Source organism: Corapipo altera, unplaced genomic scaffold, assembly GCF_003945725.1.
Source record: "Corapipo altera isolate COAL_440 unplaced genomic scaffold, ASM394572v1 104, whole genome shotgun sequence".
Taxonomy (NCBI): domain Eukaryota; kingdom Metazoa; phylum Chordata; class Aves; order Passeriformes; family Pipridae; genus Corapipo; species Corapipo altera.
The window spans coordinates 2,960,409-2,972,691 of record NW_020884920.1 but is presented as its reverse complement, the minus strand read 5'-3'; the positions used below and the strand labels follow the sequence as shown (position 1 = coordinate 2,972,691).

General features: G+C 47.8%; 1 protein-coding gene across 1 annotated transcript; it reads left to right on the top strand.

Moving 5' to 3' along the window:
* The first annotated feature begins 1,103 nt into the window (after positions 1–1,103).
* GRIFIN (galectin-related inter-fiber protein) lies at positions 1,104–3,536 on the top strand. The gene is made up of 4 exons (XM_027656366.1): positions 1,104–1,115; positions 2,590–2,669; positions 2,764–2,926; positions 3,384–3,536. The coding sequence occupies exons 1-4, from the start codon at positions 1,104–1,106 to the stop codon at positions 3,534–3,536; spliced, it is 408 nt and encodes a 135-aa protein (XP_027512167.1).
* The last annotated feature ends 8,747 nt before the right edge of the window (positions 3,537–12,283 follow it).

Sequence of the window (12,283 nt, the reverse complement as noted above, 5' to 3'; positions counted from 1 at the left end):
TTTCAGCCCCGAGAGAGGCTGTTGGCTTCTACGTCGGCAGATTTGCATTTTTAGTAGCCTGCCAAGGGCACCAGAGCCTGGGATAGTCGTTATCATTCTGCTTATCTGCCGGAAATAAAATAAACACATTTAATGACATCAGTATTGTGGCCCATACAGTAAGGGGATTTTAACCACGAAAGCCATGGATTCCTGTAAGACCAGCCAGGGAGCATCACAGCCTCCCATACATACAGGGATGAGGACAGCATTTAATGGTTTTAAGGCATTTACCCTGTGAAAGAGGGGGATGTGCAGCCATCCCTCCCTCCCCCGGCTTGGCTCTGTAGTAGCACATGCTGACTGTCGGCATAAAACCCTCACCACTGAAATTCATTTCATCGCTGCTCATTTCTTGGTGCCTTTCCATGACAGGAAATATCGGACAAAGGCTCACTCACCCTGCTCCTAAATCCCTGTATTGTCCCCAGCAGGGAAGGGAAAGGCAGAACCGGGGCGTGCTGAGCTCAGCACAGCAGCGTCCCGAGCCTCGGGGCGCCACGAGGTGGAAAAACGGCTGTGACAGGGCTGGCATCAGCTCATTTCAGGCCAGGCTGTGACCCACAGAGTGAACAAAAAGTGAAACAGAGAGAAAAAGAAATCTCTGATGATTGCGGTGAAGCTAAGCCCCGGTTGGAGCCCCTGTTTCTCCTCTGCCACTTCCCTTCTCTCTTGACCTTGCGGTGGATGTGACTCCTGGTATCTCCCTCAGCTTTGGGAGTCCCCATCCTTCCTTCATGCCTTAAACACATCTACCCCCTCTGGATCACAGCCTTAAAGCCTTGTATGCCCCGTGGCTGCCTCACACGGGCTCCATCACGTCACAGCTCAGGACCGCGGGCAGCAGCAGGACTGGATTAGCCCCGCACGCATGAACGGGCTGACCCTGCCGGGCGTCAGCGGGATTTACCGCTCCCCATCTCCCAGCTGTGCCTGGCAGCTCGCTCTGACCGGAGGCCTGGGGAGGCCAATCCCTGCACACGAAGGTTCCTGGCCGGCGGCATCTATAAAGACCCCCCGGCCGTGCTCTCGGGCGGGTCTGCGGCGCGGGGCCGGCGAGCGCGATGGCACTGCGGGTAAGCGCTGGGGACAGGAGGTGGCACAGCCTGGTCTGTGTGAGGGGTGATGGCACGGGTCAGGTGATGGACAAAGGAAAGCAGGACAGGGAAGGGTAGGAAAGGTACAAATCCTGAAAGATGTAGGGATGATACAGCGCTGCTTCTCTGTGTCAGTCTGGTCCAGGCTATCGCAGAACTGAGCTTCATGGTGTTTGATAAAGGGCAATAGGATGGATTTTCATCTTGATTGTACCAGGACTAGTCTGGGGTAATGCTGCCCTAATGGCAGCAACTCTGACTTGGAGGGTTCTAGCTGAGACCAAAACACAACCAATGCAGACTAGACCCGTGTGTGGCCACCCATCCCCGCTGGGACAGCCGGCAGCAAAGAGGGAACGGCTGTTTCCTGTGGCTGTGGTGTGTCTCTTGCTGGGGTTGTTGTAATGATGACAAGTTAAGGGTCAAGGCAAGGTGAACCTTGGTGCTGCCACCACCACTTGCTGTTTGCAGTCAGAACTCAGTCAGCTCCATCAGCTCTCTGTGTCTCACAGGGTCAAACACTGGTGTGGGCAGAGCCTTTGAGTGACCATGTGTGGGTTCCTACACCTGCCCTCCAAAAGTAGCCAGGCACGAGGGTATGAGGTTGGCCATCTCCACCTCTCAGCTCCTGCCCAAAAACATGCTTATCCCTAAAATGCATTGGAAGTAGGAAGTCATGGCAGAGAAAGAAACAGGGCAGTGAAAGTCCTGAGCTACAGGGAGGGAGAGACAGGCCTGGAACTCGCAGTGGAGATGCCAAGGCTGGAGAAGTTTTGCCAGTGTGAGCAATAAGTTTGGGGGAGTGCGATGCTCAGAAATGCAAGATCATTAGAGTGTTAAAAAAAAAGTGGGGTGAAATGGCAAGCACTTCTTATTAAAATGAGTTATTTAGTAAAACTATGAATTATTCAAAAAGGAACATTTTTGAGCTCATTTTATGCAAGTTTAACCTTGGAGATAGGGAGAGCAGGTGGAAAGGGGGATCAGGCAGGAACTTGTGGGAAGAGTCAGCCATGTAATGGTGGACTAGCTCAGGCTGGATGCCACTTTACACCTATTCCTCTGCTGCAAAGCATCACAAAGTTTTCTGCTTCAGGTTTTGTATTGCTCAGGCACAGAGAGGAGCAGAGTCTTTGTGTCTTGACAGCAATGAAGACATTCAGGCTCGTCTTTAATTTTTGTTCCCTGATCCCATCCAGCTCTTTACAAAAGACCTTGGGGACAGCAAATCCCACCTCACTGACTGGATGTCATAGTGACCTTATTTCTTAACCATCTGGGGCCCTTGAGATTATTTAGGAGTGACAAAAATACATAGGCAGAGAATGTGCCTGTGTGGGAAGGGGGGAGAAATAAGAAGAAAAAGAGAGGGTGAGAAAGAAACGTAAGGAATGAGTGGGGCAGTGCACCTCTACCACCTTGTCATGCTTTACCAGCACCTCCTTGTCTGTAGTTCGAGGCCCTGTACCCAGAGGGAATCTGTCCTGGATGGAGCATCATGGTCAAGGGTGAGACCAGTTCCAGTTCAAGCATGTAAGGACACACTCTGCTCACAGCTCTCCTGGCTGGTGACAGCCAGCAGCAGCACTCCACAGCTCTCCATCACTTCTTTCTCTCACTGTCTCAGGTTTGAAATCAATTTGCTCTGTGATCCTGGAGACCAAATCGCTCTCCACTTTAACCCTCGCTTCTCCAGCTCCAGAATCATCTGCAACTCCTTCCTAGACAGCCAGTGGGGGAAGGAAGAGGTTAACACCACCTTCCCCTTCGAAGCAAAGGAGCCTTTCCAGGTAACCCTGTGTCACCCCACCAGTCTCCTCAGCTGTAACAGGAGTGACCCAGACAATATTTGGGTTCTCCTCATGGATCTAGTGCTACCTTTCCTGCCAGCACTATATCCAGCAACATCTCCTCTCTGGCTCTGCCTCCTGTTAGTATCTCTGTTGTATCCTGGTGATTTACGCACAGGTTTGGCACAGACCTGCAGAGCTCCAGCAATAATTCCTGGATGCTGCATTTGTTTTCAGTTTAGGCTTTGCATTACCACTGGTTCATGTTATCACGAAATGAAAACCCAGTTATTTCCTCCTTTTGCCCAAAATGGGGGTGAGCACTGTGTGTGTGTGTGTGTGTGTGTGTGTGTGTGTCAGCTCTGGCAGGATTTGAAATGGTTGCGCTCACTGACATGATGGAAAATGTCTAGTGAGGACATGTGGCCACATGAATCTAACGCAGTCTCTCTCTCAGGTTGAAATCTACTCCGATCAGGACTATTTCCACATTTTCATCAATGAAAACAAAGTCCTGCAGTACAAGCACCGGCAGAAGAATCTTTCATCCATCACCAAGCTACAGATTCTCAATGATATTGACATTTCTTCAGTGGAAATCACCAAATGAGGTCTTTACTAGAGACCGGAGTGGGGAACTCTCACAAACCATTCCCTCTTAAGCTCCTGATCCAGCCAGGGACCATCTGCTCTCTGGTTCCACACACCATCACCAACCAGGGAGATAGCTATGCATGTGTCCTCACAGTGGAAGGGATGGTCATTCCCACCACAAGCCACAGCACCCAGCCACATCATTTACTGTAGCCCAGACCTTCTGCCCCTGTGCCTTGGGGTGCACAACAGGCTTTGTAAGTCTGATCATCTTTGCTGTTGGACAGCCTGGGAAATCACCACAGCCCATAAAAGTCTCCCTCAAGTAGTCTGGGCACCTGAAATTTTGTTTCAAACAGCTCAGAAATTCCATTTGCCCAAGAGTAGGGTGTGAATTAGCACTAGTCCTCAGCTGGCCACATAGTCCCTCTATCATGCACCAGAAATGCAGCTGGACTCCAAACAAAAGGAACGGAGTACATCAGGGTCTAGAAATTATGATATGTTTGGAATGAACAAAGTGCCATTATTCCCATGGATAGCCTCTGGATTTTCTCTTTGCTCTGCTTTCTTGTTTTCTTTTCTCCCCCTTCTTAGTTGTCTTTCAAAACAGTCCACTTGTCCCTTGCACCCTCTTCTCTGTTCCAACCTCTTCCTTGGAGCACAACATATCTCTGGCTCCTCCACCAGGCCACAGCAGGCTAAAAGATGTTATTTTTACTTTGTTTTAATTACACGCGTCATAAACAGCATAATGTCACAGTGTTAAATCTGAACAGGAACTTATTCCAAAAATGCAATTATGGCTGCCCCCAAATCACTCTTTTGTTCCTCAGACATAAGACAGACCACATTCCTGATGCAAAAGGAATGATCCTGCCTTGCCTGTCCTTTCCACTGAGGAGAAATCACTTTGTAAGAAGTCAGCCCTGATCCATCTTTGCCTCAGGGTGAGATCTGGGCTTTGCTCCAGCCTTTTCTCAATGCTCAAATTCGCCATTCCCAACTTTTCCTTCTATTTATACTTTCAAGGACTCGCGAGGAAGAGGTGGCTGCAGCAAACCCAAACACATGATGCCACAAAGTTGACATTTATGAATCTGTTCAGAAGTTTATAATGTTTTTCCAGACTATAAAAGAACACTAACTGAAAACCACCCTCTTCTTGTGGCAAAGAGCTCAATGGGAACACAATATGGTGCCAAATGGTACCTTTACCCTAAGGAACAGAAAATATGGTTTGGAAATGGCAGTGGTCTTGATTGCAAGTCAGGAAAACTGGGGATGGTGAGACTTTCTCTGGCCTGGAATAAATTTGTCGCCACTGGGACAAGAGGGTTGACTCAAATTCTGGTTGTCTGTTCAACAAACTTCTCTCATGGCCATCCCTTCAGTAAAACAGGCACAAACTCAGACAAAATCGGGCCCACTGGGATCTCTGTGTCATCCATCTGATAATACTGAGCAGCATTTGAAAGAAATCACTTTTTTTTTTTTTGGTGCTTATTTGGGGGCTGATAGGCATAGATAATTTTTCATGAAGGAAAAGTGATTAAATGATTCATAAGGGTAATGCTTTGTACTTACATGGCCACCAGCTCCATCTATAGCCACTGCTGAAGAAACACCCCACAATTCCATTGTCCTCCAGAAGTGAGCACCAAGGACCACAGAAAAACAGGGTAAAAAACATTTCAAGTACAAACAAAGAGATGCAACAAAAATCAGGGAGAGACAGAGATTATGTCCTGACTCCTGGACACGTTCCCTCCAGCTCCTGCCAGCGGCTGATCTCACTGCATTGCCATCTGCACCGAGAGCCCCATCTCTCCTGACACATCCACAGCTCTGCTGCCTCCTCCAGCCAAAACACAGCCAAGGGGGAAGGGGACTGCAGAGCAAGAGAGGTCTGGGAATCTACTGAGCATTGCTGGGAGGAAAACTTCAGGGCTGGCTGTTTATAGCTGTTTTGCACAGTTTTATGGGGAAAGAGATGCCCTCCAAGTCTGTGCCCCTCATCTGCCCCTTAAGGAGAAGCTCCAGAAAAAAAATTAATCCCCATAATTATGATGGTCAGATAAACTCTCAGGATCAGGGTTGGCACACCAGACTTCCACAGAAGCATCTTATGCTGGCGTTGAGGGGATCAAATGGAACAAATCAATTCTTCCAAATTTCAACCAGTCTTCCTGTTCATGACCCGGGGTTTGAAACTGGGGAGGGAGCTGATGGAGACAAACTCTTGTCCAGGGATATTTTTGAAGAACTGGAAGCCTTTTGAAGGGGAAGGAGCTGCAGCTGCTGGAGATGCAGCTCTGGAGGGTTCCACCAGAATTTCACTGCCCAACCTCAAGGTCAAGCTCAATATTTTTGCTGTGGCCAAGTGCTGCATAAGAGCCCTCTGGAATGTTCTAGAGAGAGCAATTGCTGCAGGATGGAATAGGGACTGTCCTAGTCAGGATTTGCAGATAAAGCAGCAGTTGCTGCCCATAGAGCTTATAGGAGGGATACCTGAGAAAGAGAAATGTCCCTCAGGAGGCAAAGTCAACAGAGGTGGTGACCTCCCACTGATTCTCCTCATTTGGACTGGATCTGCAGAGCTCTAAAATGCTCTGGCGTGTCTCCAGAGGGGAAAGTCAGGCTCATAATCCTTTGTGCTTCAACTGTGCCAGGACTCCCAGGGCCAAGATCCCCTGTGGCAGTGTCACGGATCTCCTGTGGAGCATCTGCTGCTGCACGATCAGAGCCACCCCTTGGTGTCCCTGACACCACTGGCAATCATCCCACACCCCAGCAGCAAACACCAGCAAATTCCTCACAGGCTGGTGAGCAAACAGCTCCCACATCAGCCACAGTCACATCTCATCAGCAGAGCAGCAGCCTGGGGACATTGGACTGACACCATCCCTGCCAGCCTGAGCAAGGGACAATTGAATATCAGATGCTGGGTCCTGCCTCGTGTTAGGAAAGGCAGTGAGGGAAAGGGTGAGGACTTGTTGTCAGTGCAGTGAGAAGACTTCTAGGAAAGCACAAAAAAAGAGGAAGTCACGCAGGTTGCACATGCCCCATACTCACTTTGAAACTTAATATTTATTTTTTTTTTTACATGACCATCACGTAAAAAAGCCCAAACCTACCAAATTTGATGCTGGGGGTTTAGCTACTTACAGCTCGACGACAGCTCTGGTGAAGAAACGCAGGAGGAGGGCAGTTGTTAACCATTTAACCAACAATTCCCTTTCTCCTCCCATTTTGATGGCCCCAGAAGCATCTCCTGATGGACAACAGCTGGGCTGCAGCAGAGATCTTCTCTCCACTAATAACAAGCAGCTGTGTCACGTGCAGCTCAGTGATCCTGGTCCCCCTATCTATGGCATCTCTAATTTCCCACATTCCCCGAGGCCTCTGGCTTCCCAACGTTGTTACAGAAACACCTGCTGGAAATGCAAACCTTATCAGCAAGGACTGTCTTCCTTATGTCTCCGAGTACTTGTCTAAGAGGCTGCTTGTTCAACACTGTGGGCTGTCAAAATTCTTAAATGCTCAAGAGTTACAGGTGTTTGCTGACAGGACCAAGGAACACAGGGGGAAAATGTTCAGCCTTTTTCTGAAACATATGAGGAAAGCTAAAAAAAAAAAAAGGAAAAAGAAAAAAGAGGAAAAGAGCAGTAGCTCTCAGTTCTGGCTGGGAAGAGGCATTTCTGAGGCACCAGGCAGCCCCAGACTGCAGCTAGAAAAGAGTCTCTGCTGGAAAGCAGAGGGATGGTTCTCTTATTGCAGTTAAAGACAGGTTTATAAAGCCATTCTAACTCACAGCATCTCCATCCAGAGCGAGCTCAGACACAGAAGCACACCTCCCAACCCTGATCTTGCATACATGGTGGCAGGAACCAGCTGCAGACATGAAAGGCTGGAGAGGGATTATTTTCTGAAAGAAAGGATCTGCTCTAGAGGTTGGAGAATTGGAAGCTAATGGTATCACTTTTTTGGCAGCTGAGTTATTGTGCATCCTCTGCTGCCTGAAGAAAAGGTGACAGAACTTAGCCTGATGCCCAAATTTGCTGGCCCTTCAGTTACACAGTCAGTTCAAGACCCTCTTGCCAAAGCTAGATGCAATTTATCACGTTATTCCTTCAAGCTACAGGAACATCACTAGCCAAATCTCTGAATTTACCAGAGCACAAGGTAACAGTTTGTGAGATCAGGATGTTTTCTCTGCACCATCACCCCATTGTAAGACTGTTTGGGTCTTACAAAGCACTTCTAAATCACAAGGATCCAAGTAAACTATAAAAAGAACTATCATAACACCCTTGTGCAGGTGAGGGAACCAAGGCAAGAAAGAAGAAGAGCAGAAAAGGAAAGAGGGAAGTGCTTTTAGCTCCAACCTGATGTTCTCACCCTGCAGCTCATGGTCTGGCCGTGGAGCTTATGGGTAGGTTGGGCTGGGACTTTTGGTGATATATCAGGTGTTGCCCCAAGCCTTAATGAGCCAACAAGCTCCTTGCTGGACCCCTTCATAGCTCAGGTTCCACAGCTGAGCCAGCCCCTTGTCTTCAGTGAGGGACCAGGGCTGCAGAGCAGCTCATTAGCCCAGGGAGTTTCCGTGCACCTCTACACACTGTACACACTGTGCTCACAGACTCCAATCAACTGTTTTCTAGCTTTGTTCATCCTCCAGCCTTGTTCATCCTCCAGCCCGCACAACAACCAAATAACCATCAACATCCCTTCATTTTCCTCCCCTTCCTTGATACATCCCCTTTCCAAAGAAAGACTTGGCAACTTCTGTGTGACCTAAGGCACAACAATCTTGCTGCTTTCAAAAATGGGGAGTAGAACTGAAGTGCAGCTATTTCACCCTGTAACCTCCTCTGCCTTTGTGCCGAACTGCAGCTATTGTCAGCTTTCATTTCCTGAAGTTGCTCTGTGCTGTGAACACACACTGGAAGCAGAAAGGCAGAAGCGGTCAGTGGTGATGAGAGGGCACTGATTGTACTTCCAGCAAATTGCCCGAGCCTTTCCACATGAGTCACTGCACAGAGAGAGGTGAGGCATTAGAGAGAAGTTTACAGCTGAACCTGACAGAGTTTAACGACCCCTCGAAGCCTCTCCCTGCCTGCTTTTCTATAACTTTAGTTATAGAAAAAGGTGATTCCTTCTAAGTGGCTGCTGAAGGTAAATAACTCACAGATTATCCTGTACTCTCAGAGCATTCAGAGCCAGGATTACATCTCTGCCTGACTCCCAGCTTATTCACTCTTGAATCCAGAGAGCACAAGTCCTAAGGATTTCCTGATTAGAAGTAAAAAATACAGGAAAACTTATTTTTAAATGCATAACACTTGATTGATCATCATTGTTGCAAATGTGCTCAAGTTCTAATCCTTGTTGCAACCTGATCCCAGGAGTATCTGCTTTGTGACAGCTACTGGCAAAGTGTCACCTCAGCTGAAAGCAAATTAGCTTGCTCAGAAAGACAAACTCTCTCCTATTGTATTCTCTAAAATCTCTATCTCCTCCCTCATGTTCACAGATCTGGGCCCTGAGAGCATTTTTTTCTCGGATCCTTTCCTTCCTGCCTCCCTGCTGCAAGCCTCTGCAGCTGGAAAAAGGCAAACAGTGGCAAATTTAAAGCCTTTGTCAGATTTCCCCCAGATGGCAACCAGCTGGTGGAACCCAGAAAGCTTTGTCATCTAAAAAGCCCTTTATTAGCCTGTTGCACCTGGGTATAGAGCACCAGGGAAGGAATATTGAAATGCAAGTCTGGCAGTGTGCAGGTAGAAGGATGGAGGGAGGACTGGATGCCTTAGCAGACCCTGCTCTTAATGCTGTTTTATCTGCCTCTCTTCTTGGTAGTATCAGTGCCAAACTGTTAAGAGCACTGAAGACATAACAGGATGAAATGGAGCCCCACAAATCTGGTGGTTTCAGCAGATTTCCTCAATTACCAGAATCTTTTTGACGTGGGCTCTGCTTTCTGTCTGGTTCTAATTATTTCTCCTTGGGGCTGGTGGTGATGAAGAGAGCAAGAACCACCACACAAAACACGAACACGGAGGAAATCCCACTGTTGCTTCATCTGATCCTGGATCACAGCTCCAGGGAGAGAAGGGCTGCATGCAACCAGTGTTAGACAGTTGCTTTGCATGTCAGCTGCCACCCCTGTCAAGTTCTGGCTTCTCTTAACTTCTCAAAGGCTTGACTTGAGTGCTCAGTATCACTTCAAAATCTTGTCTGTAAGTTTGTGCAATGATTTGGGGATCCACAACACTGATTTCTCCTAAAAAAAAAAAGTTTATTATGCAGTACCTCTCCATTTAGAACTCTCCTTTTATTGAGAGAGGGTCAAGTTCATCTGATGTGGTCCTGGGTTTAAGCAGGGGTTCTGCAGGATCACATTCAGCCCTGCACTCCCAGGCTGCTACTTGCCAAAAACAAAGATATCTGAAAGACAGATTTTTCTATCACTCCAATGTCAAAATGGTGTTTTGTTTCATTGTTCTTGAGTGAGTGAACGTGGTATCAGACAAATTCTTCTGTGCAAAATTATCTCTTTGTTTCAGCCACTACATTTCCGGAGCACTCAATCTAAAAGGCTTCCAATAAAAAGGACAGAAGATATGGAATTTGGCACATATCTGTTTATGAAAACAGACCAGTGAATATTCCCAGATATAAAAATGCACACATTCTCCATTTAAAATCCTCCAAAGGGCGCTTGAGATAGTTTAAATGTTTCATTCTTTGCTTGAGAGAGAAGACTAGTGGGAGAAGAAAGATTTTCACTCTCATGGAAGTAATTACAAACAACAAACATCAATTCCCAGATGTTTTTTATTTGCTTCGCTATTTTATTTTCAAAGAATCTGAAGTGCACTTGGCATCTTCTTTGTATTGCCTTTGATTGTGTGCAGCGCTGGCCTCTTATCTCCTCCTGGATTCACAGCCGCATCAAAGCGCTGACATTCGCAAATGCCACGCCAGAACTATGATAAGGACCTGGACCGCGGGGCCAGAAATAGCCCGTGTTCCCTCCAAAACTGAGGTGCCGGAGCAGAGATGGCACGGGGACGGAGCAGTCACCAGCAGAGGGAGCAGCAAAGCCGGCTCAGAGGTCCCCAGATCGATGGCACTCAGGATTTGGGGAGTTTTATCGCTGGGTTAGAGATTTGTAAGAAGAAGTCCCAGGGGAAAAAAATAGACACTTTTTTTGTCCAGTGAGAGCTAGGAAAAGGTGATGCTGTTTCTGTCGTCTAATGGCAACACAGACGGAGAGAGACAGGTTTCAGTGTTACTCCTGTTTATATCAGCATTGTAAATGCTCACACACCATGTCCCAGGCTGCAGCGGCAGCAGGGACCTGGGAGGGAGGAGTACAGGGCAGTGAGGGCTGGAGGAGTCTCCCTTATCCGTCCCATCTCCATGCCATCAGTCAAAAAGTGTGAAAGGCAGAAGAGCTAAGGACCAATGAAAGATTTGTCCAGTGCTTTCCAAGGGCAGTCCAAACAGCACCTCCCAGCAAAATCAAGTGGGAAACTCACCGGTGCCAGTGTTCCCCCCTTGACATCGAGCTGGGTTGTGCTCCCAGCTCACCTAACCCAAGCAGCACCACGGCAGTCCATCCTGGCAGCAACAATCCAGCCACTGCTTGACTGAGACAAGCCCTAATTTTATTTAATCTCTGTGAAGTGAACAGACCCCACCTCACCTATCTTATGGGCAAGCAGAGAGGGAGAAAGCAGCTATATACTCAAAACAGGCCTTTACATCAAACTGTGACAGCTGAGACACATCAGGCATGTCAAGATATGCACTGGAAGAAAGCTAAGAAAGCAAAGTGCCCTTAGGTTGGGTGCCAGCCACCACACAGGGGTCAAGGATGCAGATGCAACACACAGGGGTGTGCATTCCCCAAATCCTGGTAGGGAGTTTGGGTACTGTGCCCCTTTTGCTCAGCAGGAAGAAAAGTTTGAGTGGAGAGGGCACATGAGCAGCTGTAAGTAGATGCACAACCATGGAATTTGCTCCAGCTTCATACTCAAGGTCCAGCATAAACTGGAAAAGCATCAGGATTTCCTGAAATCACCCCCATTCTTGGGCATGGGACAGGCAGAGCATCACTGCAGCCATGTGACACTCAGCTCCTGCTGCAGGGGGAGTGAGTTGTGCTGAGACAGCGAGGCTAAATTTACCCTGCCCTGGGACTCTGACGCGCAGTGGGCAGAGCAGGTTTGGGCGCGTGGGAAATGTGAGGGTTTTTGAGATTCTGGCAAAGCCCCAAAGTGGCTGACTCATTCCTCCTCTCAGGTCAGTTGTTCACAGCTGTAACTCCGGTGAGACCAGTGGGTTATTTCTGATGCACATCGCTGTATGATCACAGCCCAGCCCATTACCCTTGCTGGTGAAGGATGCTCCTGTCTCCACTGGGCTTTATTTAGCTTCCGCTTCAAAGCTACTCCGTAAGAGGCAAACAAATGTGAAAAGGGTACAGCATTTCCTTTTGTTGGAGGCTCCCCATCTTGAGTTATCTGGTGACTTTGAACTTGTTAGAATCAATGAACTCTTTATAATCAATGCCCTGTCCTCTCTCTCAGCTGTACACACCATACAAATTCGTCATTTTCTGCTAGAGATGACTTGGCACTTGTGAGTTGTGTCAATGGATGCAACAGCAGATTCATTCTAATTATATCGAACCATTGATCAATTTAGTAATCTAGTCTTTAAGTTCTGCTAAGATTCCTTAGCAGTAAATCATGA

Coding starts and splice junctions, on each gene's coding strand:
- GRIFIN (XM_027656366.1), top strand. Junction 2,670..2,763: donor ACCAGTTCCAGTTCAAGCAT/GTAAGGACACAC, acceptor TCACTGTCTCAG/GTTTGAAATCAATTTGCTCT. Junction 2,927..3,383: donor AAGCAAAGGAGCCTTTCCAG/GTAACCCTGTGT, acceptor TCTCTCTCTCAG/GTTGAAATCTACTCCGATCA.